General features: G+C 44.4%; 1 protein-coding gene across 3 annotated transcripts in view; it reads right to left on the bottom strand.

Annotated features, from left to right (window-relative positions):
* The window catches only part of AGTPBP1 (ATP/GTP binding carboxypeptidase 1), a 168182-nt gene extending 144197 nt beyond the window's left edge, over nt 1-23985 (bottom strand). The window contains exons 1-2 of one of the 3 annotated variants that reach the window (XM_083186409.1): nt 23922-23985; nt 20218-20284 (exon numbers count right to left, since the gene is read on the bottom strand). In XM_083186409.1, coding sequence (XP_083042535.1) covers nt 20218-20249 — 32 coding nt within the window. In that variant the 5' untranslated portion in view covers nt 20250-20284; nt 23922-23985. The other 2 variants (XM_083186406.1, XM_083186414.1) reach the window with 2 other exon arrangements.
* Nucleotides 23986-24360: the final 375 nt, after the last annotated feature.

Here is a 24360-nt window from a genome sequence, read left to right on the forward strand (position 1 = left end):
CACAGGGTCAGGAATATATGCTGCCATGGTGGAGTAGAGGAAAACATATTATCAGGTAACAATCTGATATTTCCTCTACCTCCCCCATGGCAGCCAACACCTGTGGGAGGTACCCGAGCAGTACTATCCGGGTGGGTTTTCCTCCAATAAAACATGTGATAATAAAGTATACACATAAAAATATATTATATATTTTTTTTTTTTTTTTTTTTTAACAAACCATTGTTGGTCTAAATTGCTGCACTTAGCGTCCGAATTTTGCGTCTGCTGAGGACATAACATCTATTCTGTAATGTCTCGTAAAGGTATGAGCCGATGCCCAACCCGCTGCTTTGCACAAATCTGTAATGGACGCTTCTCCTTTTTCTGCCCAAGATGTGGCTAGTGCTCTCGTAGAGTGCGCTTTTAACCCTGTTGGTAAAACTTGGTTATTCACTTTGTATGCCTCTTGAATACAGCACCTGATCCATCTGGCAAGTGTCAATTTTGAGACTCCTGATCCTTTTCTACATCCTTCCGATAAAACAAATAAATTCTTTGCTTTCCTGAAGTCCTTTGTTCTTTCTATATACACTCTAAGGGCTCTCACTAGGTCTAGTGTGTTTAATCTTTTCTCTTTCTCATTAACCGGATTTTCACAGAGGGATGGAAGTACTATTTCCTGGTTTACATGAAAATTTGAGACTACTTTTGGTAGAAATTGTGGGTTTGTCCGTAACACTACCTTACTTTCGAAAAAGTTTAGAAAAGGCTCTTCCGCCCATAGTGCCTGTAATTCGGACACCCTCCTGGCCGATGTTATGGCCACCAGGAATGCCACCTTCCAGTTTAAATACTTTAGAGGAACCTCCGTTAAAGGTTCAAAAGGTTTGTCCATTAATGTTTTAAGGACCATATTCAGGTCCCATGGTGCCAGAGGGCTTTTGAAAGTTGGTCTTAACTTTCTTGTTACTTGTATAAACCTTTTAACATACTTGTTCTCTGCTATATTTTTGTCGAGCATAGCGGCCAATGCTGAGATCTGTACCTTTATTGTGCTAAGAGACAGTCTCTTTTCTAGCCCTCCTTGTAAGAATCCCAGAATTTCTGGTATTTCCCCTGGAGACTGCTGATTTTCCACACACCAAGAACTGTACTTCTTCCAGACCTTATAATACGATTTTGAGGTAGATTCCTTCCTTGCTTTCAGCAGTGTGTTAATCACGGACCCTGAGAAACCTTTTCTTTTTAAGTTTCTGACTTCAACAGCCACGCCGTCAAGTTCCACGACTCTGGTTGTGGGCACTGTACTTTCCCTTGTATTAATAAGTCTGGTATTTGCGGTAGTTTCCAGGGTTTGTCTATCGCCATCTGAAGCAATTTCGGAAACCAAGGTCTCCTTGGCCAATACGGTTCTTCCTTTTGTATCTTCCTTAGTAACCTTGGTATCATAGGAAGAGGCGGAAACACATATGCCAATCCCATTGGCCATTTGCAAGTCAGAGCATCTACTTGTGATGCTTGATGTTCTTTGAACCTTGAAAAGTACTTCAGGACTTTCCTGTTTTCTTTTGTGGCCATGAGATCTATCTCCGGGAGTCCCCACTTCCCTACCAGGGTTTCGAAGACCTCTTTGTTCAGACCCCATTCTCCTGGGACACATGTAGTCCTGCTGAGCCCATCTGCCAGGGTGTTGTCCTTCCCTGCCAGAAATACACTGCTGACATACTCTGCACATTGTTTTCGGCCCAGATTAACAACTTTTCTGTTTCCTTCATCATATGTTGGCTCCTTGTGCCTCCTTGCTTGTTTATGTAGGAAACCACTGTGCTGTTGTCTGAACGTATCACCACTTCCTTGTGTTTTAGAATGTGGTCGAAGTTTTTGCAAGCCAGATATACTGCTCGCATCTCTCTCAAGTTCGAGTGTGCTGTTTGAAATTTGACTGGCCATAGCCCTTGCGTCAGATGTTGGTCGCATGTCGCTCCCCAACCTATCTGGCTGGCATCTGTAGTTACCACCACTTGTTGTGCCCCCGCAAAAGATTTTCCGCTCTCCAATCGGTTTACATCCGACCACCATCTCAAGTCTTCTTTTGCTCTGTTTGCCAGCACAATTCTTTGTGTTAAATTCTTGCTGTTTCCATCCCATTGAGATAGAAAACATTTCTGCATTTTCCTCATATGGAATCTTGACCATGGAACAGTCTCTAGTGCTGCCGACATCAGACCTAGGGCTTTCATACACATCTCCGATAAGACTATCGAGACTATCGATTTTTTCACCATCGATTTTAAGAAGCACAGCAACTTCTGTTGCCTCTCCTTGGTTAATTTCACATTCATTAACCTTGTGTCTATTGTCACTCCCAAATAATCCCTTTGGTTTGACGGCACCAGTTTGCTTTTTTGCAAGTTTATCAGCCAGCCGTGGTCTGTTAGGCACTCCAAGACCCTCTGTGTATGGTCGACTGCCTGTTCCCTTGACCTTGCTACGATCAATATGTCGTCCAGATAAGGCCACAACATTATGCCTTGCCTTCTGAGCACTGCTATCACAATTACCAAGACTTTTGTGAACGTTCTTGGGGAGGTTGCCAGTCCAAACGGAAGTGCCGTAAACTGATAGCTTATTCCGTTGACTGAGAAACGTAGAAACTTTTGATGTCCTATGTAGATTGGTACATGAAGGTAGGCATCTTTTAAGTCGATGGCTGTCATGAACATGTCTTGAGTCAGATCTGGTAGGATTGTTTTCACCGATTCCATTTTGAATGCCCTTACATGAATGAACCGGTTTAATCTTCTTAGATCTAGTATCGTTCTGAATCCTCCCGACGCTTTTCGTACTACAAAGAAACGGGAGTACCAACCTTCTCCTATCTGTGATTCTTGTACTTTCACAACCACTCTGTTGTATCATGACCTGGAGGCTGGATAGTAAAGCTTCTCTTTCTGCTTTTTCTTTGGGTACCGGCGATTCTGTAAAGAATCTCCCTGGTTTGGTTTTGAACTCTATTTTTTGTAACCTTCTGTTACCACTTCCCGAACCCATTTGTCCGATGTAGAGTTCTCCCAAATTTTTGTAAAATGAAGTAGCCTGGCCCCCACAGTCTGTGGACTGGCGTCATTGGGTATTCTGTTTGGAGAAAAATCTGTTTTCTCTTCCTCTTTGGCCACGAAAATTAGATCTTGATGACCAATTTCCTCTTCTGTAGCCTCTTCCCGGACGATAGGCTCTAGCCTCCTTATAGTCTTGAGGCTGATATTTAAACGGTTTATTATTAGTACCTTTCTTTGTCACTCTGTCCTGAGGTAACCATACCGATTTTCCTCCAGAGATTTTCGTTATTATCTCGTCCAACTGAGCTCCGAATAAGTAATCACCTTGAAAAGGTAGTGTCAGTAGTTTGTTTTTGGACTGTACATCCGCAGCCCAGGGTTTGAGCCAAAGTGCCCGTCTCACCACTGCTGCTGTGGCATTTGCCCTTGCGGCCAACCTCAGAGAGTCCATAGAAGCTTCACAAAGGAATTCTATTGCTAGTTGTATGTTTTGCACACCTTTTAATATTTCTGATCTCTTGATCCCATCCAGTAAGTCGACCTCCAACTGCTGACACCATCCTCTAAGAACTCTTGATGTTATAGCCATAGATGCTGCCAGTTTTAAGGCTGCTCCTGTGGTTAAGTGCTGCTTCCTTAAACCTAACTCTATCCTCCGCTCCATCGGATCCTTAAAAATATTAGCATCTTCCAAGGGAAGTGTTGTTTTCTTCGAAATTCTTGCTATTGCAGCATCTACCTTGGGTAGTTCTTCCCATGTTGCGACTTGGTCACTCTGGAATAGGTACATTTTATTAATCTTTAAAGGTACTGAGACCTTTTTGTCTGGGAATTTCCATTCTTCTGCGACCGCGTCTTTAAGAGTTTGCGATAATGGAAAACATTTCCCTTTTTTCTTTTTGTCTTTGAATAAAAGATCTTGAGGTAGAATACTCTCCTGTTTGTCTTCTATCTCCAAAGACTTATGTATCAGTAGTATCAGATTTTCCACCATGTCTGGGTTGAAGTTTGAGTCAGATTTATCAGCTATCACCTCCTCTTCATCTGCGAGAGCCCCTGCCTCTAATTCATCTGCTGAACCTGCAGAATCCTCACTTGACACCGCCCTGCTTCTTTTGCTTGTAGCTTTAACCAGGTCTTCCTTGGTTACAAATGTGTCGGTAAGGGCAACTCTGAGCATGTCCACTAAACCCGTCATCTGGGTTAGAGGTATCTGAGGTGATTTACACTGCTCACACACACTGCCAATATTATTGTCTGGTAAATCCTTTGTGCACATTAGACATTTAGCCACGTGCATTTTTTTGTGTTTTGCTTTAAGGTCCCCTTTATCCTTACTGGAATCTGACCTGCAGCAAAGACACACACCGAGTGTTTTAGCCCAAAGCGACACTCACAGAACTGACATAATGATTACAGGCTTGCACCTGGCTTACCCCGATTTTTTAACGACTGGCCGTTTTTCCTCCTCCATAATAATACTTTATTTTGCCTGCTAACAACATATAGAAGTTAGCCACTGCATCCATACTGCCCATTACTGCCCACTGTGTGTAACACCGCACAGGGACGCCCGCCGTAATCACTCTTTAGGTCGGCTGTAACTGGGTATAGGTTTCTCCTCCGGCGACAGCGCGCTTGCAGCAGCACACAGAGACTCCAGCGCTTCCGTGTGCTGCCGCGTCATACTTATGCGCCGCGCCCCCTATGACGTCCGTCCGGTCTCACGCATTGATTAACCCGGACCAGGCGCGCACTACTGTAAGCCCTCGTGCTGCCTGAGGACGCCGCCGCCTGAGCCAACTCCTCTAGGAAGCGGCATGCAGCACCCGAGGTCTCTCTCATCTCCGAAGGCCGGCATCACCTTCCATCTCTCCCCGGTGCGCTCTAGGCGTCGGGAATAGCAGTCTTGTCGCTGGGGTAAGCCATAAACCTTTCCTGCAGGATTTTTTCACCTGCTGCTCCATGCACTACCCTGCTGGAAAGGAAAAAAAGACAAGGAGGCCCAGGAGGAGGAGCCTTATATAGGGGCCGGATGTCTTTTTTCCTTTCCAAGTACTACCCAGAAGGGAGATAACCCACAGGTGTTGGCTGCCATGGGGGAGGTAGAGGAAAAAAAGACTCCAGTCCATATTGCTTTCACTTGGCAATGACCAAAATATATTTATTATGTTACACTCCAAGCCACATTTCCTCAAGCAAGATTGAGAGGAGTCCGAACAAAATTTTATATAAATTTTACTGGGGTGTGGTAAAGACCATGAATTAATTTGAACAGCATTTCTGAATGGTTTATGCATCTGGACACTCTAAAAATATCTAAAAATACTTTATTCTAGTTATCCTCTGTCAAATGGATATACAATTCTGATTCCCATCTCACATGTATATGAAGTTTTTGGTTCATCATGAGGGGATAAGAGTAGTACACCAAAGACAAATACCTCCTTTCTGATTAGGGGAGGATAGTTTGGATTATAGGGTTGAGGGGGAAGGGAGAGGTTGTGAAAGAGGGAAGTTTATCAAAATCCAGTGTCTAGTACATAGGTATTTATAAAGGTCTTGGGCGGTATAGAATATTGCCATTGTATTTGATGAAAATATTTAAGTACCAAGGACTCAGAGATCATCGAAAGGATACCTGAGAGTCTGCCAGTTGTGTAGAGAAATATCAGGAATTAATTTCGATACTGCTAAAAGGGATAGACTGGAGGAAGGTAGAGAAAATTTACCTAAAGATGCAATTAGCTTGCCTTCTTCTAAAAAACTCTTGTCATACCCCTTTCACATCGCACTTTTAAAACGGTATATTGCCGTTTTTTTTTCCCATTTTAAAACGTTTAAGGCTGCAATGTGAAAGTGCCTGAGTTGATTTACCGGTTAAAGTTAACCGGTATTTCAACACGGTTAAAAAGCAGAGTCCTACACGTTTTAAAGCCGTTTTTTTTTGCAGTCTGAACAGCTCTATTTCAATGGCTTTAAACGTGTCCCTTGGGGGTTAAACGGGTTGAATGTTTGAATGGTATTAAAATGATTTTTAAAACGGTTTTCACCTGCAATGTGAAAGGTCTCAAGGCTCTGACCCGTTTTAAAGTCCCATTTAAGAATACCGTGTCATTACCCATTTCTGCAATGTGAAAGCAGTATAAGAGATTCTAAAGTCTTTAAAGGCTTGTGCAAATTTATTTTAAAATCAATGTAGAACAAAACAAAACCAGCCCTGTATCTAGAGAAGGAGGATAGGTTAATATGTAAACAGTGTCTTGGATCTCATCGCTTCATACATTAACAAGAGGAAAACCCTGATTCTGTATGATGCAAAGAGCAAACATTTAGTCAGGCTGTAGCAACACATATTTTACCCTAACCAAGATGAAACAGTGAAAACGCATGACAGAATTACTGTATAAATCTTAATTAACACTGTCTGAAAATATATATTATGCTGGCAAGAATAGATTGCCGTCTCAAATGTCTTTGTACAGTATACTACAGCGGTTCTCAAACTGTGGGTCTTGACCCCAAAGTAGGTCAAAACCTTCTCAGCATGGGGGTTGCGGCTCATGTTGCTGACCATCAGGCTGATGACTTTTAAGCTCACTCAGTGATTCAAGGCATCTGAAACATCTGTTGAATTGTCTGTTACTTTAGACTCCTCCCATCATTCGGTGTCTCCACATTGCTGCCATGTATGTGCGGTCTGCTGACTACGCATGTGAGGCAATGTCCTTCTGCATGACCTTACTGGGGTCTGGTCATTATTTTTATTGTCTCAAGGGGTCCCAGAGCAAAATAGTTTGAGGACCCCTGGTATACTATATACATTATTCAGAGTAAAGGTTACCATAAATCACAGCTTGCTGCATATTCAAGGTACCATTCACTACTGCTAATTGGGCAAATTTCACCCATTTACGATGGATCAGGCCGAGAAATCGTATGTGTTTGATATCCTATCAGGTCCAATACACGGTCCCATGCACATCGGACTCGAGTTAGAGGTCGGACCTGCATACAGGTCCGACCTCCAACTCGGACACCCATCTCGGCAACAAGGAAAAGGAGTTGCATGCGATACAACACATGTGAAAGTAACGCAAGCAATCCCCAACACGGGATGTTGGGGATCGGGTGGCCATACACTGCCGTGATACATCTCAGTAGTGTATGGCCAGCTTAAGATTTCATTGTGGCGGCTCCAAGGCAGGGCCACAATCAGAGAGGATTAGTTACTGCTGTTGAGTGAAGAGTGTTCGGATGGTTATTGAATTTATACAAACTGCTTAGAATATAGGGGAAGAATTTAACAGCTGCTAATAAAATATTGTTCCTTCAAATGTAAAGGCCAACGGTTAATGAACGGAAACAACCTTTTATCTTCATTTATTGAATGTATAGATTTATATACTTTCTGGTCTCTTTTTCCTGCTCTCATCTATTACTCGAACAAGCACTTTGTTTTATTCTACAGATTATCTTTAGAATCATCTTTTATTTTCGTCTTTACTACTGGAGTTTTTGGACAACCTTGCCTTTTCTCCTCTACAGGGTGTTTTTTCTTTTTGTGCATGGCCTGGGCATTCCTGTGTCCTTTTTCCCGTTTTCTGTACAGTTATACATTTTTATATATGGATAATGTTGTGATGTAGTTATTGGGTGTTTTCAGGAGTATCTGTGACCAAGTGCAATACAATGCCACCAGACTGCTTAAAGAGACTGTGGGGGTTATTAAATCCAGGACTCCGACTGTCGGAATGTCCTGACAGTCAGAATCCTGGCAGTTTTCATTGGCTTCAGACATTGTCTCAATAGTCAGACAGTCTGCGGATGCCAAAAAGCAGTTTACAAGATAAAAGCTAGGTACCTCTCCTTGACAACTCCCCTGTGTTTGCCATATTGTGTACAAAAATGACAAACACATACACTGTTGGTGTATATTTACTACCATGTTTCCCTGATAATAAGCCCTACCCCGAAAATAGGCCCTACCCTTGCTTTTGGTAAACTAGTCCAAAATAAGCCCTACCCCGAAAATAAGCCCTAACGGAAAGCCTGAAAAACTGGAAAGAGCTGTAGGTGAGGATCAGGACTGGGGGGCATGGTGTCTGTAAAAGCAGGACTGGGGGCATGGTGTCAATGTTAAGCCCTACCCCGAAAATAAGCCTTATGGTGTTTTCTTGAAAAAAAAAAAAAAACACAAGACAGTGGGGGAAATTTACTAAAAGGAAATTTGTAAAAAAAAAATAGGTGTATTTGTATTTAGAAATACATTTATTTTTTACATTTAATATCCCGAAAATACGGCAATTCGTATTGATAGCACATCAATAAGAATACGAATTGCCGTATTTTCGGGATAGTAAATGTCAAAAAGTACGGATTCTTACCCGTTAATACGCTTTCCTCTACTCCACCATGGCAGCTGCACTATGGGTTCTTCCCCTCATTAGGTAGATCTGGAAAGGAAAAAAAGACACAACACTGCCCCTATATAAGGACCGCCCCTACAGAGGCTCAGTGTCTTGATTATCAGCAAATATGCACTCTTATAACATTTAAATTAACATCTTATATTGCATCATATATCCCAAGGGAGGGAATAATGCTGCCATGGTGGAGTAGAGGAAAGCGTATTAACGGGTAAGAATCCGTACTTTCCTCTACCTCCCCATGGCAGCTGCACTATGGGTAATACCATAGCAGTGTAAAAGAAAGAAATTTTTGGGTGGGGCCGAATAAGAGAATAATACCTTATACTGAAGTAGGTTGTAGTCACCTACATAGGTCCCTTTAAATTAACATTCTTCCCATTATTTGGGAGTTTTTTGTGTTTGTCCTTATATTATTGCGCTCAGTATCTTCCTGCCCAGTTTCGCGTCACTGGAGGACTCGATATCCAAACTGTAATGTCTAGAAAAAGTGTGGGCTGATGCCCAGCAGGCTGCTTTACATAGTTCTTCTAGGGAAGCTGCTCCCTTCCTAGCCCAGGAGGATCCTACGGCTCTGGTGGAGTGAGCTTTTAAGCTTTGTGGAACTTCCTTGTTGTTTAGCTTGTATGCTTCCCCTATACATGTCTTGATCCATCTGGCGATGGTAGCTTTTGATGCTCCTAGGCCCTTATTCTTGCCTTCTGTTACAACGAAGAGCCTTTTTGTTCTCCTCCAGCTCTCAACCCTTTGTAAGTAAATGGTTAGCGCTCTTTTCACATCTAGTTTGTGAAGCCTCCGTTCTTTCTCATTAGTTGGTTTTGCACAGAAAGACGGTAGTACTATCTCTTGGTTGATGTGGAAAGATGAGACTACCTTGGGCAGGAAGTGAGGGTTTGTCCTTAGGACGACTTTGTTCTCATAAAAGTTCAGGAACGGCTCTTCTGCCCAGAGGGCCTGCAACTCCGACACCCTTCTTGTGGATGTTACTGCCACCAGAAATGCTACCTTGGTCGTTAGCCATTTCACCGGTACCTCTTCCAGGGGTTCGAAGGGGCTCTCGGTTAGCGTATTTAGCACTAAATTGAGGTCCCATGGTGTAGTTGGGCTACGGAATTCTGGCCTTATCCTTTTGGATGCTTGTATGAATCTTTGTACGTACTTATCTTCTGCGATTCTCCTGTCTAGTATGGCACCCAGCGCAGACACCTGGACTTTTAATGTACTAACTGATAACTTTTTATCTAGGCCAGACTGGAGGAAGTCGAGTACTGTTGGTATGGCTCTGTGATCCTTCCTCTGGGTTATGCAGAATTGTGAGTATGTTTTCCAGATTCTGTAATATGTGCCTGATGTTGAGCTTTTCCTGGCCCTTAGCAAGGTCTTCACTACCTTAGAAGAGAAGCCCCTGTTTACCAGGGTTCTGGTTTCAGCAACCATGCCGCTAGGTTCCAGTCTCTGGGCTGATGTTGCGCATATCTTCCCTGCCATAGCAGGTTTTCCTGGTCTGGTAGTTTCCATGGCCCTGCTACTGCCATCCTGACCAATTTCTGGAACCAGGCCCTCCTTGGCCAGGTGGGCACAATGATTATTACCGTTGCCTTTTCCTTCTGTATTTTGTTCAGTATCCTCGATATGACCGGAAAAGGTGGAAACGCATACATCAGGCCTTGCTCCCACTGACACGTCAGTGCGTCCGTGTCCCAGGATCCTTCTTCCCAGTGTCTGGATATGAACTTCTCCACCTTCCTGTTGTCTCTGGTTGCCATGAGATCTATCCTTGGATAACCCCATCTTTGAGCTAAGTCTTCGAATACTCCTTGGGATAACTCCCACTCCCCTGGATTCATCTGCTTCCTGCTCAGGGCATCTGCTTGCCGGTTTTTTCGTCCTGCTATAAATACCGCTGAGAGGCTGCTTGTCCAGGCCTCCGCCCAGTTTAGCACCATTGCTGCTGCTGTCATCATCGATCTGCTCCTTGTACCTCCCTGCTTGTTGAGGTATGCTACTACCACCGCGTTGTCCGTCCTGATTATTATGTCTCTCTGGTACAGTTGGGATTGGAAGTGCTGACACGCCTCTCTCACTGCGTTCATCTCCCTGATGTTCGAGTGAAGTGCTCCTTCCTGTCTTGACCACTCTCCTTGGGCTGCTTCCCCTTCGCATACTGCCCCCCAGCCTGACATGCTGGCATCGGTTGTTATTAGCACCTGTTCTCCTGTGATGAAGGACTTGCCTTGTCCCAGTCTTCCTCTTTACCCCCACCAGAGCAGGTCTTGCTTGGCTCTTTTTGACAGTATGATTCTCTGTGTGGTCCGCTTGCTGTCCCCGTTCCACTGAGACAGAAAGCTGTTTTGTATGCCTCTTGTGTGGAACCTTGCCCAGTTCACAGTATCTGACGCTGCCGACATTAGGCCCAGCAGCCTTAAGCAGTCTGCTGAACTGACTGTTCTTCTTACTCGGAAATAGTTTATTTCTTGTTTTAACTTTGCTATTCTCTCTTGAGTCAGTATTGCCTTCATTGTTCTTGAGTCTATGATGACCCCCAGATATTTCACTGCTGTTGTGGGCTGAAGCTGGCTTTTGTCTAGATTTATAATCCAGCCATGTTCTTGAAGGAACTCCATCACCCTGTGAGTGTGGCTTACTGCTTGATCCTCTGACCGAGCCATTACTAATAGGTCGTCCAGATACGCCCATACTGTGATGCCTTCCTCTCTTAACTTTGCAACCAACACCACCAGGATCTTGGTGAATGTCCTTGGGGATGTTGACAGGCCGAATGGCAGAGCTGTGAACTGGTAGGTTACGCCTGATATACGGAATCTTAAGAATTTCTGGTGTTCTGAGTAGATAGGTATGTGAAGGTATGCATCCCTGAGGTCTATCGTAGTCAAGAACGCGTTTTTCTTTATATCCGGGAGTATCGTCCTGAGGGACTCCATCTTGAACTTTCTTGCTACCACGTATGCATTCAGCCTTCTCAGGTCCAGAATGGTCCTGAATCCTCCCGATTGTTTCTTGACTACGAAAAACCTTGATTGCCATCCTGTCGTCTCTTGTCCTTTGGGAACCTCCACCACTACTCCTTGTGCTATCATGTTTTGTAGGTTTTGCTTCAGTGCCCGCCTTTCTTCCCTGTCTTTTGGTATGGGTGACTCTTCCAGCCATACTCCAGGGTCCTGTACAAATTCTATTTTGTATCCTAATGATACTGCTTCCATTACCCACTTGTCTTTGGTAGATTGGGCCCAAACTGAATGGAATTTTTTCAGTCTGCCCCCTACCTTCTGCTTGGCGTCATTGTGTTTGTCTGTAACCAAATCTTCCGTCTCTGCCCCTTTGGCCACGAAAGGAGCTCCTTCCGCCGGACCAGGGTCTTCTGTACCCCCTGCCCGGCCTGTATGTTCTCGCCTCCTTTAAGTCTTGGAACTGTGGCCTTTGTGATCTGTTTGGTGCCTTCTTAAACCCTCTGTCTTGAGGAAGCCACGTTGATTTTCCCCCTGTAGTTTTTGAGATGATGTCGTCTAAGTCTTTCCCGAATAGGTAATCACCTTTGAACGGGAGTGAAACCAGTTTATTTTTGGACTGGGCGTCCGCCGACCATGATTTGAGCCACAATGCTCTCCTGGTCACTGCTGTACCTGCGTTTGACCTGGCTGCCAGTCTGACCGCATCTAATGACGCATCGCAGATAAATTCAACGGCAATTTGCACGTTCTGGATAATTTTAAGGAGTTCTGACCTTTTCACTCCATCCAGTAAGTCAGACTCTAAGTCCTGGCACCAGGATCTCAATACCCTTGAGGTCACTGCTATCGCCGAGGATGATTTTATGGAGGCCCCTGACGTAATGTGCTGCTTACGCAGGCTCATCTCCATCTTTCTTTCCATTGCGTCTTTAAACGCATTGGCGTCTTCAAGTGGCAGAGTAGTTTTCCTTGCCAGTCTGGCAATGGCTGAATCTACTTTGGGAGCCGTCTCCCACTTCTTCACTTGCTCCGTGTCAAATGGGTACATTTTGTTAACCCTAAGCGGTACGGCTATTTTCTTATCCGGACTAGCCCACTCTTCCTCCACTATGTCTTGTAGTGGTTTGGATAGGGGAAAATACTTGGGTTTTTTCTTTTTATCCTTGAAGAGAAGGTCTTGTAGCTTCCCTTCCTCTTGTGGATCCTCAATACTGAGTGATTTGTTTATTAGAGTCAGTAGGTTATTAAGGAGATCTGGATTAAAATCCGGCTCCATTTTCTCCTGTGTCACCTCCCCTTCTTCCACTTCCTCCTGTGGGTCAATAGCGGGGCCTTCCCCTGGGTCAGAATCCTCGGATGGTGGTTCCCTGGGCCTTTTGTGTGACCCCTTCTTCAGATCTTCCTTTGTAACAAAGGTGTCTGCTAAGGAGGTTTTTAACATGGCGACCAGGTCTGCCATCTGTTCTGGCCTCATTATGGGGGCCTTTTTACAGTTATCACACACCATGCCCTTGCATTTATCCGGCAGGGGCGCATCACACACCGAGCATTTAGACGTATGTAACTTTTTATGCTTCTGTTTACACTCCAATTTGTCCTTGCTTGATTCTGACCTGCAAGCACATAAGCCCTTACTTAGTGGCTGTCCTTTCACATGCATTTCCTATATTTTCCTCTTGGCTTACCCCGATTTCCCTTGCTGCTTTTTATCATCCTCCATAACTGTAATCACTGTAGCACAAGATAAAGTAATCAGTAAAAACGCCTGATAACAGTGCAGTATCGCGCTCCGTTAGCGAGCTAACAATGGAGCCTTACCCGGTGTCAGTCTGGTTCAGTGAGTCTCCGCAGCGTTTTCCGGCCGGCTGCGGCGCCATTTTAAGTCCTGGCGTGCTCGTCATAGAGGTGCTCCCTGCGCTCCTTGATGACGTCAGACGCCCCATAACTCTACTCCGTGCACGCGCGCGCGTCCTCATGCACCTGCTGACGCCAGACGCCGCGTCTGACGTCACCCCCGGCGCTTCCTGCTCGTGCTCCGTGTGAGAGGAGAGATGCTGCACGGCATGGCGCGTGAGTCCTGCTGGGGTTACTGCGTTCCGGACAGATATGCAGGTAAAGCTTGCGGGGATTAAGTCCTCTAACCCCCAGCCACATTAGCGGAGGGGGGTTCACCAGACAGGTGTCCCAACTACTCTGGGTAGCGGGTAGCCTTCCATTGCCTAAACCCCAACTGCACTAGGCAGCGGGGAAGGCAGCAGCACTGTGGGGTAAGCCTCCTCTACCTGGAAAGGAAAAAAAGACACTGAGCCTCTGTAGGGGCGGTCCTTATATAGGGGCAGTGTTGTGTCTTTTTTTCCTTTCCAGATCTACCTAATGAGGGGAAGAACCCATAGTGCAGCTGCCATGGGGAGGTAGAGGAAATAAGTGTATTTCTAAATACAAATACACCTATTTTTTTACAAATTTCCTTTAGTAAATTTCCCCCAGTGTCTTATTATCGGGGAAACACGGTACACAGCAGGTTTTCTAAGGCACGAACTCTCAGTGGCTTAGACTGGTAGATTCACAATGGCAATAGCAGTAAATACAAAAACTTTATTTTGGAAATTATTATTGATTGCGTAATTCAGGAGGTAAAGCCACAAATTTAGAAATAAAATGTTTTCTGACAAAAATGTCTAGGTCAGTGAAGCAGGGATGTGCTTCGTTTCTGACAGCAGTGTCTGAGTGATGCAATGACACACCTGTGGTTGTGTGATGGGGCTTTGGTGACCGTTGGTAGAAGCTGGCGTCATTGTTGGTTTTTTCGGAAAGGAAACCTTCCTTCCTTACCCATTTGGGTACGAAAAGTTTCCCTGGACATCCAGGTTCCCCCTCTATACGCTCTCCCAGGTCTATAAGCCCTAGATTCGCTGTACTCTTGATGTTGATACCTATTAAACTTGTTTGGCGTATTCTTCTTCCCAACCTTATATTGCGGTAACCACACAGATTTACCTCCCGATATTTTAGTAATTAACCTCTTCAGTGGCAATCCCGAGAATTTTCCGGGCTGTGCCTCAGTGCCCAGTCTGGCAAGCCCGGAAAATTCTCGGGATTGCCACTGTTTGGAGTCGGGCAGCGCTGCTGATTTCACTCTGATCTCAGGCAGCGTCACGCTGCCCGGCTCCCTCCCCTCTGCGGCGTCGCCTCTTCCTCCCTCCTCCTCCCCTCCGGGTTTTCAATAGAAGTCCCCGGCGCCGGCTTATGACAAGCCGGCTGCCGGGGACAGCGATGCGGTGGGGGGGGGCGCAGGTCCGGGCAGCCGCTGATTGACAGTTCAGCGGCGCTGCCCGGACCCAGGGGGGTAGTGGTGGGTTTTTTTTAAAGGGAGCGCTCCCCATAAAAAACTCGCCCAGTGGGGAGTGCTCTACCAAAAAAAAAAACCACCACTGAAGGGGTTAACTCATCCAACTGTACCAAATAAGTAATCCCTTTGGAAGGGTAAGGATAGCAATTTATTTTTTTTGATTGGACATCTGCTGCCCAAGGTTTCAACCACAGGGCCTGATGAACTGCGGCCGTGGTAGCTCCTGTTCTTGCCGCCAGGTGTACCACATCCATACTAAATTCTTAAAAAGTATATTCAGGATACTCTTAATAAATATGAAAGATCGACAAAGAAAGTAATCCGATTTCAACAGGAAATCTTTTACAGAATTCATTAGGAATAAATCAATTAAAATTTTAGCTGCAGCAGATGAAAAACTCAAAACCACAAAGCATTAGCTATGAGCAGCTTCTTGTTTTTTTTTTTTAAATAAATGTAATAAATTCTCTCCTACTTATTCTATGATCAAAAACTTACTTCACCTTTCCTCTTGATCAGATAATCTCTCAGTCTACCATGCAAAAGTATTTTCCACATAAAGCTTAACTAGCTTATATCATCTTCACTTAATGGTAACGTTTACATGCCAGGAAATTGTACAAGTGGTGCCATGTATCAAAAATCAGTTTACCTCATTTGATTTATTAGTCAAATATTAAATACTCTACAATGTAGTCTACATGGTGAAGTAAATGCCTCAGCTGACACATTCATCAGATAATAGGACTTTCTGGAACATTCCTCACTGTTACTCAGCTGCTCTGTATGATGGAAGAATTATATTTTTGGAACATGCAAAGATCACTTGGGAAACAGTCAAATATTGGATAGAGATAGTGGAGTGGTTTCTTGGAGTAGTTTCTTATAGAAACCAATCAGCTCCTGACATTTTTCTAGCACAGCCTATATATATTAAAAATAAAATAAATAAAAAATAGGGTTCTTGTGTAGTTTCACGGCAGCAGTTAAGTGGTTTACATGGTGGTGTATTGAGAATACCAATACAGCACTATGCTGGCTACATAAACTACGTAAGTGTCTATGGAGCCCTGAAAATACACAATGCTTAATATCCCCACTATCCACATCATACCCCCAGTATCCATGTTGGTGTGGAGTTGATTTTATAAAGTGCTGCGCCGGCTACACTGACAACGTAGCATAGCCGGCCGCCATGAAACTACACAAGTACCAAAAATAGTTATAAGATTACTAGCTGGACAACTTCTTCACTTTATCCAGCTCCAAGATTTGGCAAATCTCCCCCTAGTTGTATGACATTTGATGACTACACAAACATTCAGTCAATTGGTAAAAAAGACTTTATACGCAGCCAGATTAAAATAATTCCAAGCAGTAGTATAATTCTGAGGTGTTTCAAGGCAAATTAACCACTTTGGTGGTATGCCTGGAATATTACCGGGCTCAGCTGCGCTGCCGCAGCAGACTGTCCCAGAAAACTTCCACATATGCCACTCCCCTTCAGAATATAAGCTCTCATGAGCAGGGCCCTCAAGGGCTTTTTCCTGTCAGACTATTTTCTAAACCTTATACCCTACCGTACAATTATCAGTGGCCTGTGTTCATACAGCGCACAAGTCAAGGTGTCACTGAGTACCCACATAGAATAAGGATTCCTCCACAAAGTAATGTACAGGTACTGTGGGTGTTAACATGGTGTTAGCAGGGAGAGGGGGATGCAGTGTAAATCACGGCGGTCGGGATCCCGGCGTTCAGAATCCCGACGCTGGAATCCCGACACTTTCTCCCTCCGTGGGTGTCCACGACACCCCTGGAGGGAGAATAAATTAGTGTGCCGAGCGTAGCGAGGCACCGGGCCCGCTGCGTGGCGAGCGCAAGGGGGGGCGATCCACGTCCCCCCCTTCTTGGGATTTCGGCGATCGGGATTCCAGCGTCGGGATTCTGAATGCCGGGATTTAATACTGAATCCGGGAGAGGTTGTTAAAACACAAGCATGTGAAGTCATGGCCGCATTATCATGAGAACGCTGAGCGTTCCCATATGTCCTCCTTCTGGGAAGAGGTGAGTACCAGTATTGGTGTCACATAGGGATGCCAATCCCGGGATATGGATTGAAATATGCTCGATTCCCGGAAATGGCAAACAGCAGTGGGTGCGGGGGTGCACGGTGCCTCTGGGCACGTGGCACTGGCAGCTGCAGGGGAAGGGGCAGCACAGGATGGAGTTTCCAGCTAACTGGTGCTATATATTTAAAACACACCAGCTGCTTAAATCTCCAAACCTGACATAACTCCCTAGTGTCAGAGCTTAAGACAATGATATTCCATGTTGCTATACGTCTTTCAAGTTTTTAGTTGATGCAAAGCAATGAAATTGCAAAAAATAATGTATAATTAAAGTAAAAAAAATAAAAAATTACATGTCCTCAGATATAAAATCCAATTATTTGTGACAACATATTATAGATTTTGAAACATGTGGAAAAAATGTGTAGACTACTGCTTTCTTTTTTGTTTGTTTACTTGTTTTTTTTAAATGCCATTTGGGTATATTTAAATTGGGGTTTCTTAAGGATCAGCCAGATAATGGTGTTCAGTGAAAGTTCCAAATATTTTCATAAATACAAGGTAAAATTCATCTAATGTCCAAATAGATTTCTTTTGGAATGTGACGGGTTCCTACAGACATAGCACAAGGGTGAGAAAACCCAGTTATGAAAGGTTTATGTGTTCTCAACATGGTTTCTTTAGAGATTTATTCACAACACCAGTTTAAGTTGTTAACCTGTCTTACTAATAGTGCATGGTTTGCGCAACCTCTTACACAAGGCAGATGGGCACATCAGACCGTTGAACTAGTCATTTCACAAGATGGCAACATCTGCCAGATACACTCATACTCAAGCTGGAAACCAAAATATTTGCTAGGGGACATAAAGCAGCCAGAAAAGCTCTTAAATCACAGCTTCTGAAGCTGGGTACACATCAGGCCGGCGTACACACTTACCAATCATCCATGCATTTAAATGTGCCCAACCAGTTGAGAGGTCAGTCACTGGCGGCCCCCATTGCTTGTGTTCAACCACCATACACACAGCCAGATGCACCAATATAGCTGTAGATAGATTACACAATCATTGGCTGTTCTGCAAAGCTGACTTGCGATGTCTATGAATGATGTCACAGGCCAATCGAGTGTACGCACCTTGTGATGCTTCAGCTGTGAACTTGGACAGGCTGATATAATGGACAGTGGGTACCCAGCATTAACATTATTATTAGCGTATGTCTATAAGGTGCATGGAGTGCTGTACACGCACTGGCATATGTATAATGGGTGCAATGTGTGCACCCATTTTGTTCAATATTTACCCTCCAGACGAATGCATCCCCAAGTGACCCTAATGCCCAGAGTCTATAGTGCTGCCGGCTAGAGAGGAGGAGCCCAGGCAGAGTCTGCACACAAGCCGCCTCCTCTCTAGAAGCCCTTCTGTGTATAGGGTAAGCACACAAAAAGAAACAGACATGCAATCATGCTTAATTTAAACTTCTTAAGGCCCCCCATACACTACTGCGACTTCACAGCCGATCCCCCTTGAACCACCCAGAAGGCTTAATTGTATGTGACCTCAGCAAGTGCTGCCAGATCTGGTATATCTACAGTGCAGCACTTGCTATCTAGGGACTCCGATCCGATGCGCGCAGGACCGTACATCGGATAGGATCTAAGACAAATGTGGTATGCCACTTTTCACCCGATTTCTCGGCCCGATGCATCAGAATCAGGAGAAAGCATGTCAAATTGCATAAGTGTATGGACAGCTTTAGACAAGCATTTGCTTATTGCTGCAATCATTTATTGGTGTTAATGGTTTGTTTCTGCCAGCTCGCACACATTTCTGAACTACTGCACCATGTTTGGGAGCTTCACTGCTACATTTAGCATATTCTCAGGAGGAATGGAACATTTGCCTATTTGTTCATGCCAGAACACGAACATCATTATGGCAATATTTGTTGGAATAAGTGCCATAAACAAGCTGTGTTATTGATACAAGGTTCCATTGTTTATAACCTATATGTGGTTACTAAGAACTTGAATTAGATAATCATTTCATTAATACTGTAACTGTTCGGGTATGGTATGTAGATGGAGTGACTCCAGTAACTCACTGTTTTTCCTACCAATCATTTATCTGCTGTTATAATAAACATTTTATGGTACTGGTTATACAAATATATTTCTGATTGCTCTATGTTTTTCTATTATCAATATTTTTTTTTTTATATTCCAATTTTCTTTGTATTATTTTCATCATCTTTTATAGTATATACTTTTTTCCCCCCAGTACACAAGGTGGGTTTTCTTCTGTGTGTTGTAACTACATATAAACATAATTGGTCAACAATTTAGACACAATTTATATAGTCTGTTCACATATTTTGATAACATTTAAACGTATATGCGAGACCAAGACAGACAAGTCCATTGTGCACAATGTTTACTTACTTCACTTTTTGACCCCCCTTTCAGATAACCAAATCAACCTGGGTTACTGCTGTGTTAATCCAGGTTGATTTACGGTCTGAAAGCGCCACAGCACCATTTCTCGGGTCGAGCAACCCGACATTTCAATCATGGTCACGACTAGGGTTAAAACGCGGCTCTGACCCAGGTCGAGGTGCATTGTAAATGGGTAACCTATGTCGAGCAACCCAGGTCCCTTTCACACTATGGAAGAGGCAGCGCTTGGAGACAGCGCTGCCGCCTCCACCCCCGGGTGTGACCCGGCATTTGTGGTTTGAAAGGGGTACAAAAGATAGTAAGAATAATGCTTTCAGAAGGGAGGTGCAGGGAAATCATTTTTTCCTGATCGGATATTGTACTGTATGCCATGTATGGGTTGTGTATGGCACTTCTAATGGTGCCCACACACAGTGAGATGTGTGCTAGATGCAATTTGAGCTATACATTGTACTATGCAATTTGAACTACATAAGATTTGACTACAATATGGAATTTAAATCTATAAAAGTACATATAGCATGCAACTCCCTACAGAGGGTGCAATTTAAACCAGGCATGATGCGACGTAGTACAAAAATCTCTGCCTGCACATACAATTATGCCTTGCAATATGGACTACTTGGAAGCGCGTATCAAAAGCCATAACTAATTTAAATTGAATGATCGTTTGATCAGTTAATTATAGTGAAATCTGGTAACAATCTAAAGGCCCATACACAAAATGGCCCAGTGTATATGGACCTTATGGTCCGAGAGTCTTCATAACAAAACGGATGTGTACTTTTTTTTTGCTTCATTTAGCAATAATTATTATGGATGTGCTACCTGAATGGCATGACATAATAGTAATAATTACAACACAAATAATCAGATTGACCGTTTACAGATATCACACTAACCATTTTTCCGTGGGCCCTTTCATTTTATTCATCTTGAGGTCATATGTTCACTCCAACATTTCATTTCCTGAAAACAATAATGGATACAAGTTACAGAACAAAAATATTATAACTAATATAAACATTACTTATTTTAAGGCTTGCACACAACACGAGGGCTCCATATGCACCCATTATCTTATGTCATACAAAGTTTACTGAAATGCTCGTTTCAAAGGGTATCTGGCCTACACCAAATATTGGGGGATGTTAATTCCTGGGTGTTCCAATCCATACAATTAAATTATTACTTTAACTTATAAAGTATTATTAAACTTTATTTACAGGGTGCCAAAAGTGGTCCACAGCACCATACAGAGGGCAAAACATTAACACAATACATGGAAAAACAGCACAGTACAATACTATAAACAAGTAATAGATGTAGTAGTGTAACAGTACAACTCTCAACGGGATACATACAACCGCGGTGGTGATGCCAGCATTCAAAAGACCACCCCCTGCATCCTGATACAGAGAGTACTGATAGGGGCACTGTAAGATATCATCATGACTGTATTGAAGTCAATGGTGCCCGTTCGGCAAGCCTAGTCACACCCCTCACTCAGGTGGCCAAGCTTCCAGCATATGCCAGGCAAATTGGCCATGGGTGAGACTACAGTGAATGACGCATACTTTCCCGCAGAGTGATGCAGCCATGACGTATGGCTACATCTGTAAGCCTCATCCCTTACTCCCCAAATCCCTCCCTGCTTACATCCTAACCCTAATCATGTGCCCTGCAGCCTGACCCTAATCCCCTTACCCCGTGTAAGCATCACCCCTCTGCCACGCAGCCTAAACCTGACCCCCCGTTCTAAGTGCCTAAACCTCATCCTCCCCACAGCCTAAGCCTAACCTTCCCTTCATGTCAAAGTTCTGGCGGCAGCCAGGAAAACAATCAACTGGCATTCCAACCTCTGGTAATAGAACTGCATCCTCTCTCAACACAGACTCCGATGCAATGGAAAGAATCACAGTAAGGTGAAACCAGTACCTATTAGGGTAAGCGCAGATAACTGGTCAAGGGCATCTGAAGTCTGGTGTGCAAGAGGAGTAATGAGATCTGAAGGGAGGAGGGCCCTGCTCAGTGCTCAAGAAGCTTACAGTCTAAAGGAAATGCATGTATGTGGTAGATTGACGCTAGTCTTTGTTATAAAGACACTGAATCAGGATAATTTACATGCCACCAATTAAAGGGATAAAATGCTGTTAATAGCTATGGAGCATGTCCTCAAATAACATACACTTTCATTGTGACTGGACAGATCTTGGACACTAGGAAATAATTCTCATATTTATTTTTTATGTAAACTTTGTGGTCACATTAATTCTCAGTGCCTTGAATAGCGTGGGGAGAGATTCTGTTTTGTGCCCTGGCGCGGCAAAAACAGCATCGCAGGAGGCACTAAAGCCTGAAAATGATGGTACTTGTGACTAAACACCCACAAATACCGTCATTCTCCGCCTCAGCAGGGTGCTCATTAGAATAGCTCCGGGTGCTCTCTCTCGACACTATACAAAGTGCTGAGTTTTAAATACATCAAAATTAAATTTTAGTTGTCTGAGCATATTACCTTATTTGCAATTGATTAGCACTCATGTTGGTACTTGTTTCCTAGCAGGGCGCCCAGTATGCTGTAAGCGTACAGGGCTATTCTCTGTAGAAAAATCGCATTGCAGCTCATGGGCCATTATAGTGCCATGCGATGCGATTTTTTTAATGTAATTTATTCACTGCTCTGTTGGCCCTAGGGCAGGGCTGGGCAATACCGGCCCTCCAGATGTTAGTGAACTACACATCCCAGGATGCTTTGCATTAGTTTTTCTATGTGGCCATGCTGAAACTGATGCAAGGCATGCTGGGATGTGTAGTTCAACAACATCTGGAGGGTCGGTGTTGCCCAGCCCTGCCCTAGGGGATTGCATTGCATCTCCCGAAAAATTGCATGATATTTTATAGAGTACGATGCCATACACTTGTATGACATACAATGAGGTTTCACTGACCCCCCCACTATCCACGCCACCCCGAAGCATGGCTCGCCACACTATATAAAGTCAACTCCACGCTGATGTGGATAGTGAGGGTATGAAAAGGATCGGTATGATGCGTTCCGCTGCGCTTGCCACGCTTCGGGGTGACATGGATAGTGGGGGGGGGGGGGTCAGTGAAACCTCATTGTATGTCATACAAGTGTTTCGCTAATGGCATGGCATTGCATCTTATAAAATCTCATGCAATTTTTCGGGAGGTGCAATGCAATGCAATCCCCTAGGGCCAACAGAGCAGTGAATAAATTACATAAAAAAATTGCACCGCATGGCACTATAATGGCCCATGAGATGCAATGCATTGCGATTTTGCTACGGTAGCGTACGTAAGAAAACGGGGCGCCCTGCTAGGAAACAAGTACCCTCATGTTTGTTAGTTTATTAAGTTGGTTAACTTATTAAGGTCAGTAGTAACACTAACAATGTACTCAATACTGACCTATTATAGCAAAACTTGTGTGCTATACGTGAGGCAAACATTGTTAGTAACAACTATTGGTTAACAAGTACCGGTTAGGTCAAGATAAAGTACATGTCACAGTTCCTGATTCGTCTGACTCATTAGCATATTGCACACAAATGCTTTAACTTTTTGGACATAACACAAACCACAATTTAAAACAAAAAACTTTCCTAATTTTTAAATGCTGGTACGGAGACTAGTTTTGAGACCAAAGCAGACTACATAATGTGACTGTGGTTGCCATGGTTGTCACATAATGCTGGAAAATATACTGAATTACCAATAAGCAATATCAGAAATGAAATAGTTTCCCATATCAGGGAAATTTGAATGCCCTGCTCTATTATAAAATATACACACTGGCACTAAGCCATGTAACCCATAAGAGGCCTTCAGGTTTTGGAGTCTACGTCCCTCTATGTCACAAAACAAACACCACCTCCCCCCTCCTAACACAGATTTCATGGGGCATATACAGTATAATACCACCTGTCATCCTCTATCACATGTACGTTATATGACATCACTATTGCACAGCCTCAAATACACACACACACGATTTCAGTAGTGACCCATGCCGGTCCTGTATTCCGCCCTGCAGGCTGGGGGATAGGAGATCACTGCGCATAGGACACCGCACAGTCGCACATTGCACAGTGGACAACTACAGCAGGAGACATACAGTACTGTGCACTCATTACCAGGACACACAATACACTCATTAGACGCCTCATGTCTCTATGACAACACAGTAGCTGCACCCGTCACCCCGATTACACACACGGCACACTTAGCATATATGCACACACAGGCTATGTACACACACCATGCCCGCACACACACAGTGCGCCGGGCAGGTGCGGGCAGGGTGTGAGCAGCGCAGTGAGTGTGCTGCTGTCTGCACAGCGCTCTCTCCCTCCCCCCTACCCTGACTACTACTGCCGCAGCAGCCGCCGGCGACCACATCGGTTTCCCCAGGCCTCATCACCTGACCTGTGCGCTTCTCCCCCAGGCGCCGCTCCTTCCCCGCACTGCAGGCAGCGCACACCGCAGCAGTAGGTGTTCGGAGCCGCGGGCAACAGCTACCGGTAGCCGCTGCTGAGAACTGATGACAGGGACGGGGCGTGGCTGGTCTCAGCACACCTACCTCGCGTGGGGCGGTGCCTCGCCATCCATGCTGTATGTGTGCCGGAGCTGGGATCACATCTGGGTGGAGCTGCAATATGTGGGCGTGAAAAGATTGTGTACTGGGCGGGGCTGCAGTATCTGCTTGCAGAGATAACACGGGACGGGAGGGAAAGAGGCCGGCGGTGGGATCACAACAAAAACAACAAGAGGCGATATACGACTTCATTAATAAATGTCAGCCCAGCTGCTGCGGGTGTGGATTATGAGATAGACATACATCCCAACATACATGACCCTCTCCAGGAGGGACACAATGCTCTGTTCCTGGACGTCTCTCTTAATTCATGATTGCCATCACCTGTGGTGAACAGGTAAAGTAATAAGAAAGGTGTTTCCATACAGGTGATGTTTCCATACAGGTGTTTCCTAGCACGTCGCCACCGATTTTAATTGTATGC

Source organism: Crinia signifera, chromosome 1 (assembly GCF_055691185.1).
Source record: "Crinia signifera chromosome 1, ASM5569118v1, whole genome shotgun sequence".
NCBI classification, from domain to species: domain Eukaryota; kingdom Metazoa; phylum Chordata; class Amphibia; order Anura; family Myobatrachidae; genus Crinia; species Crinia signifera.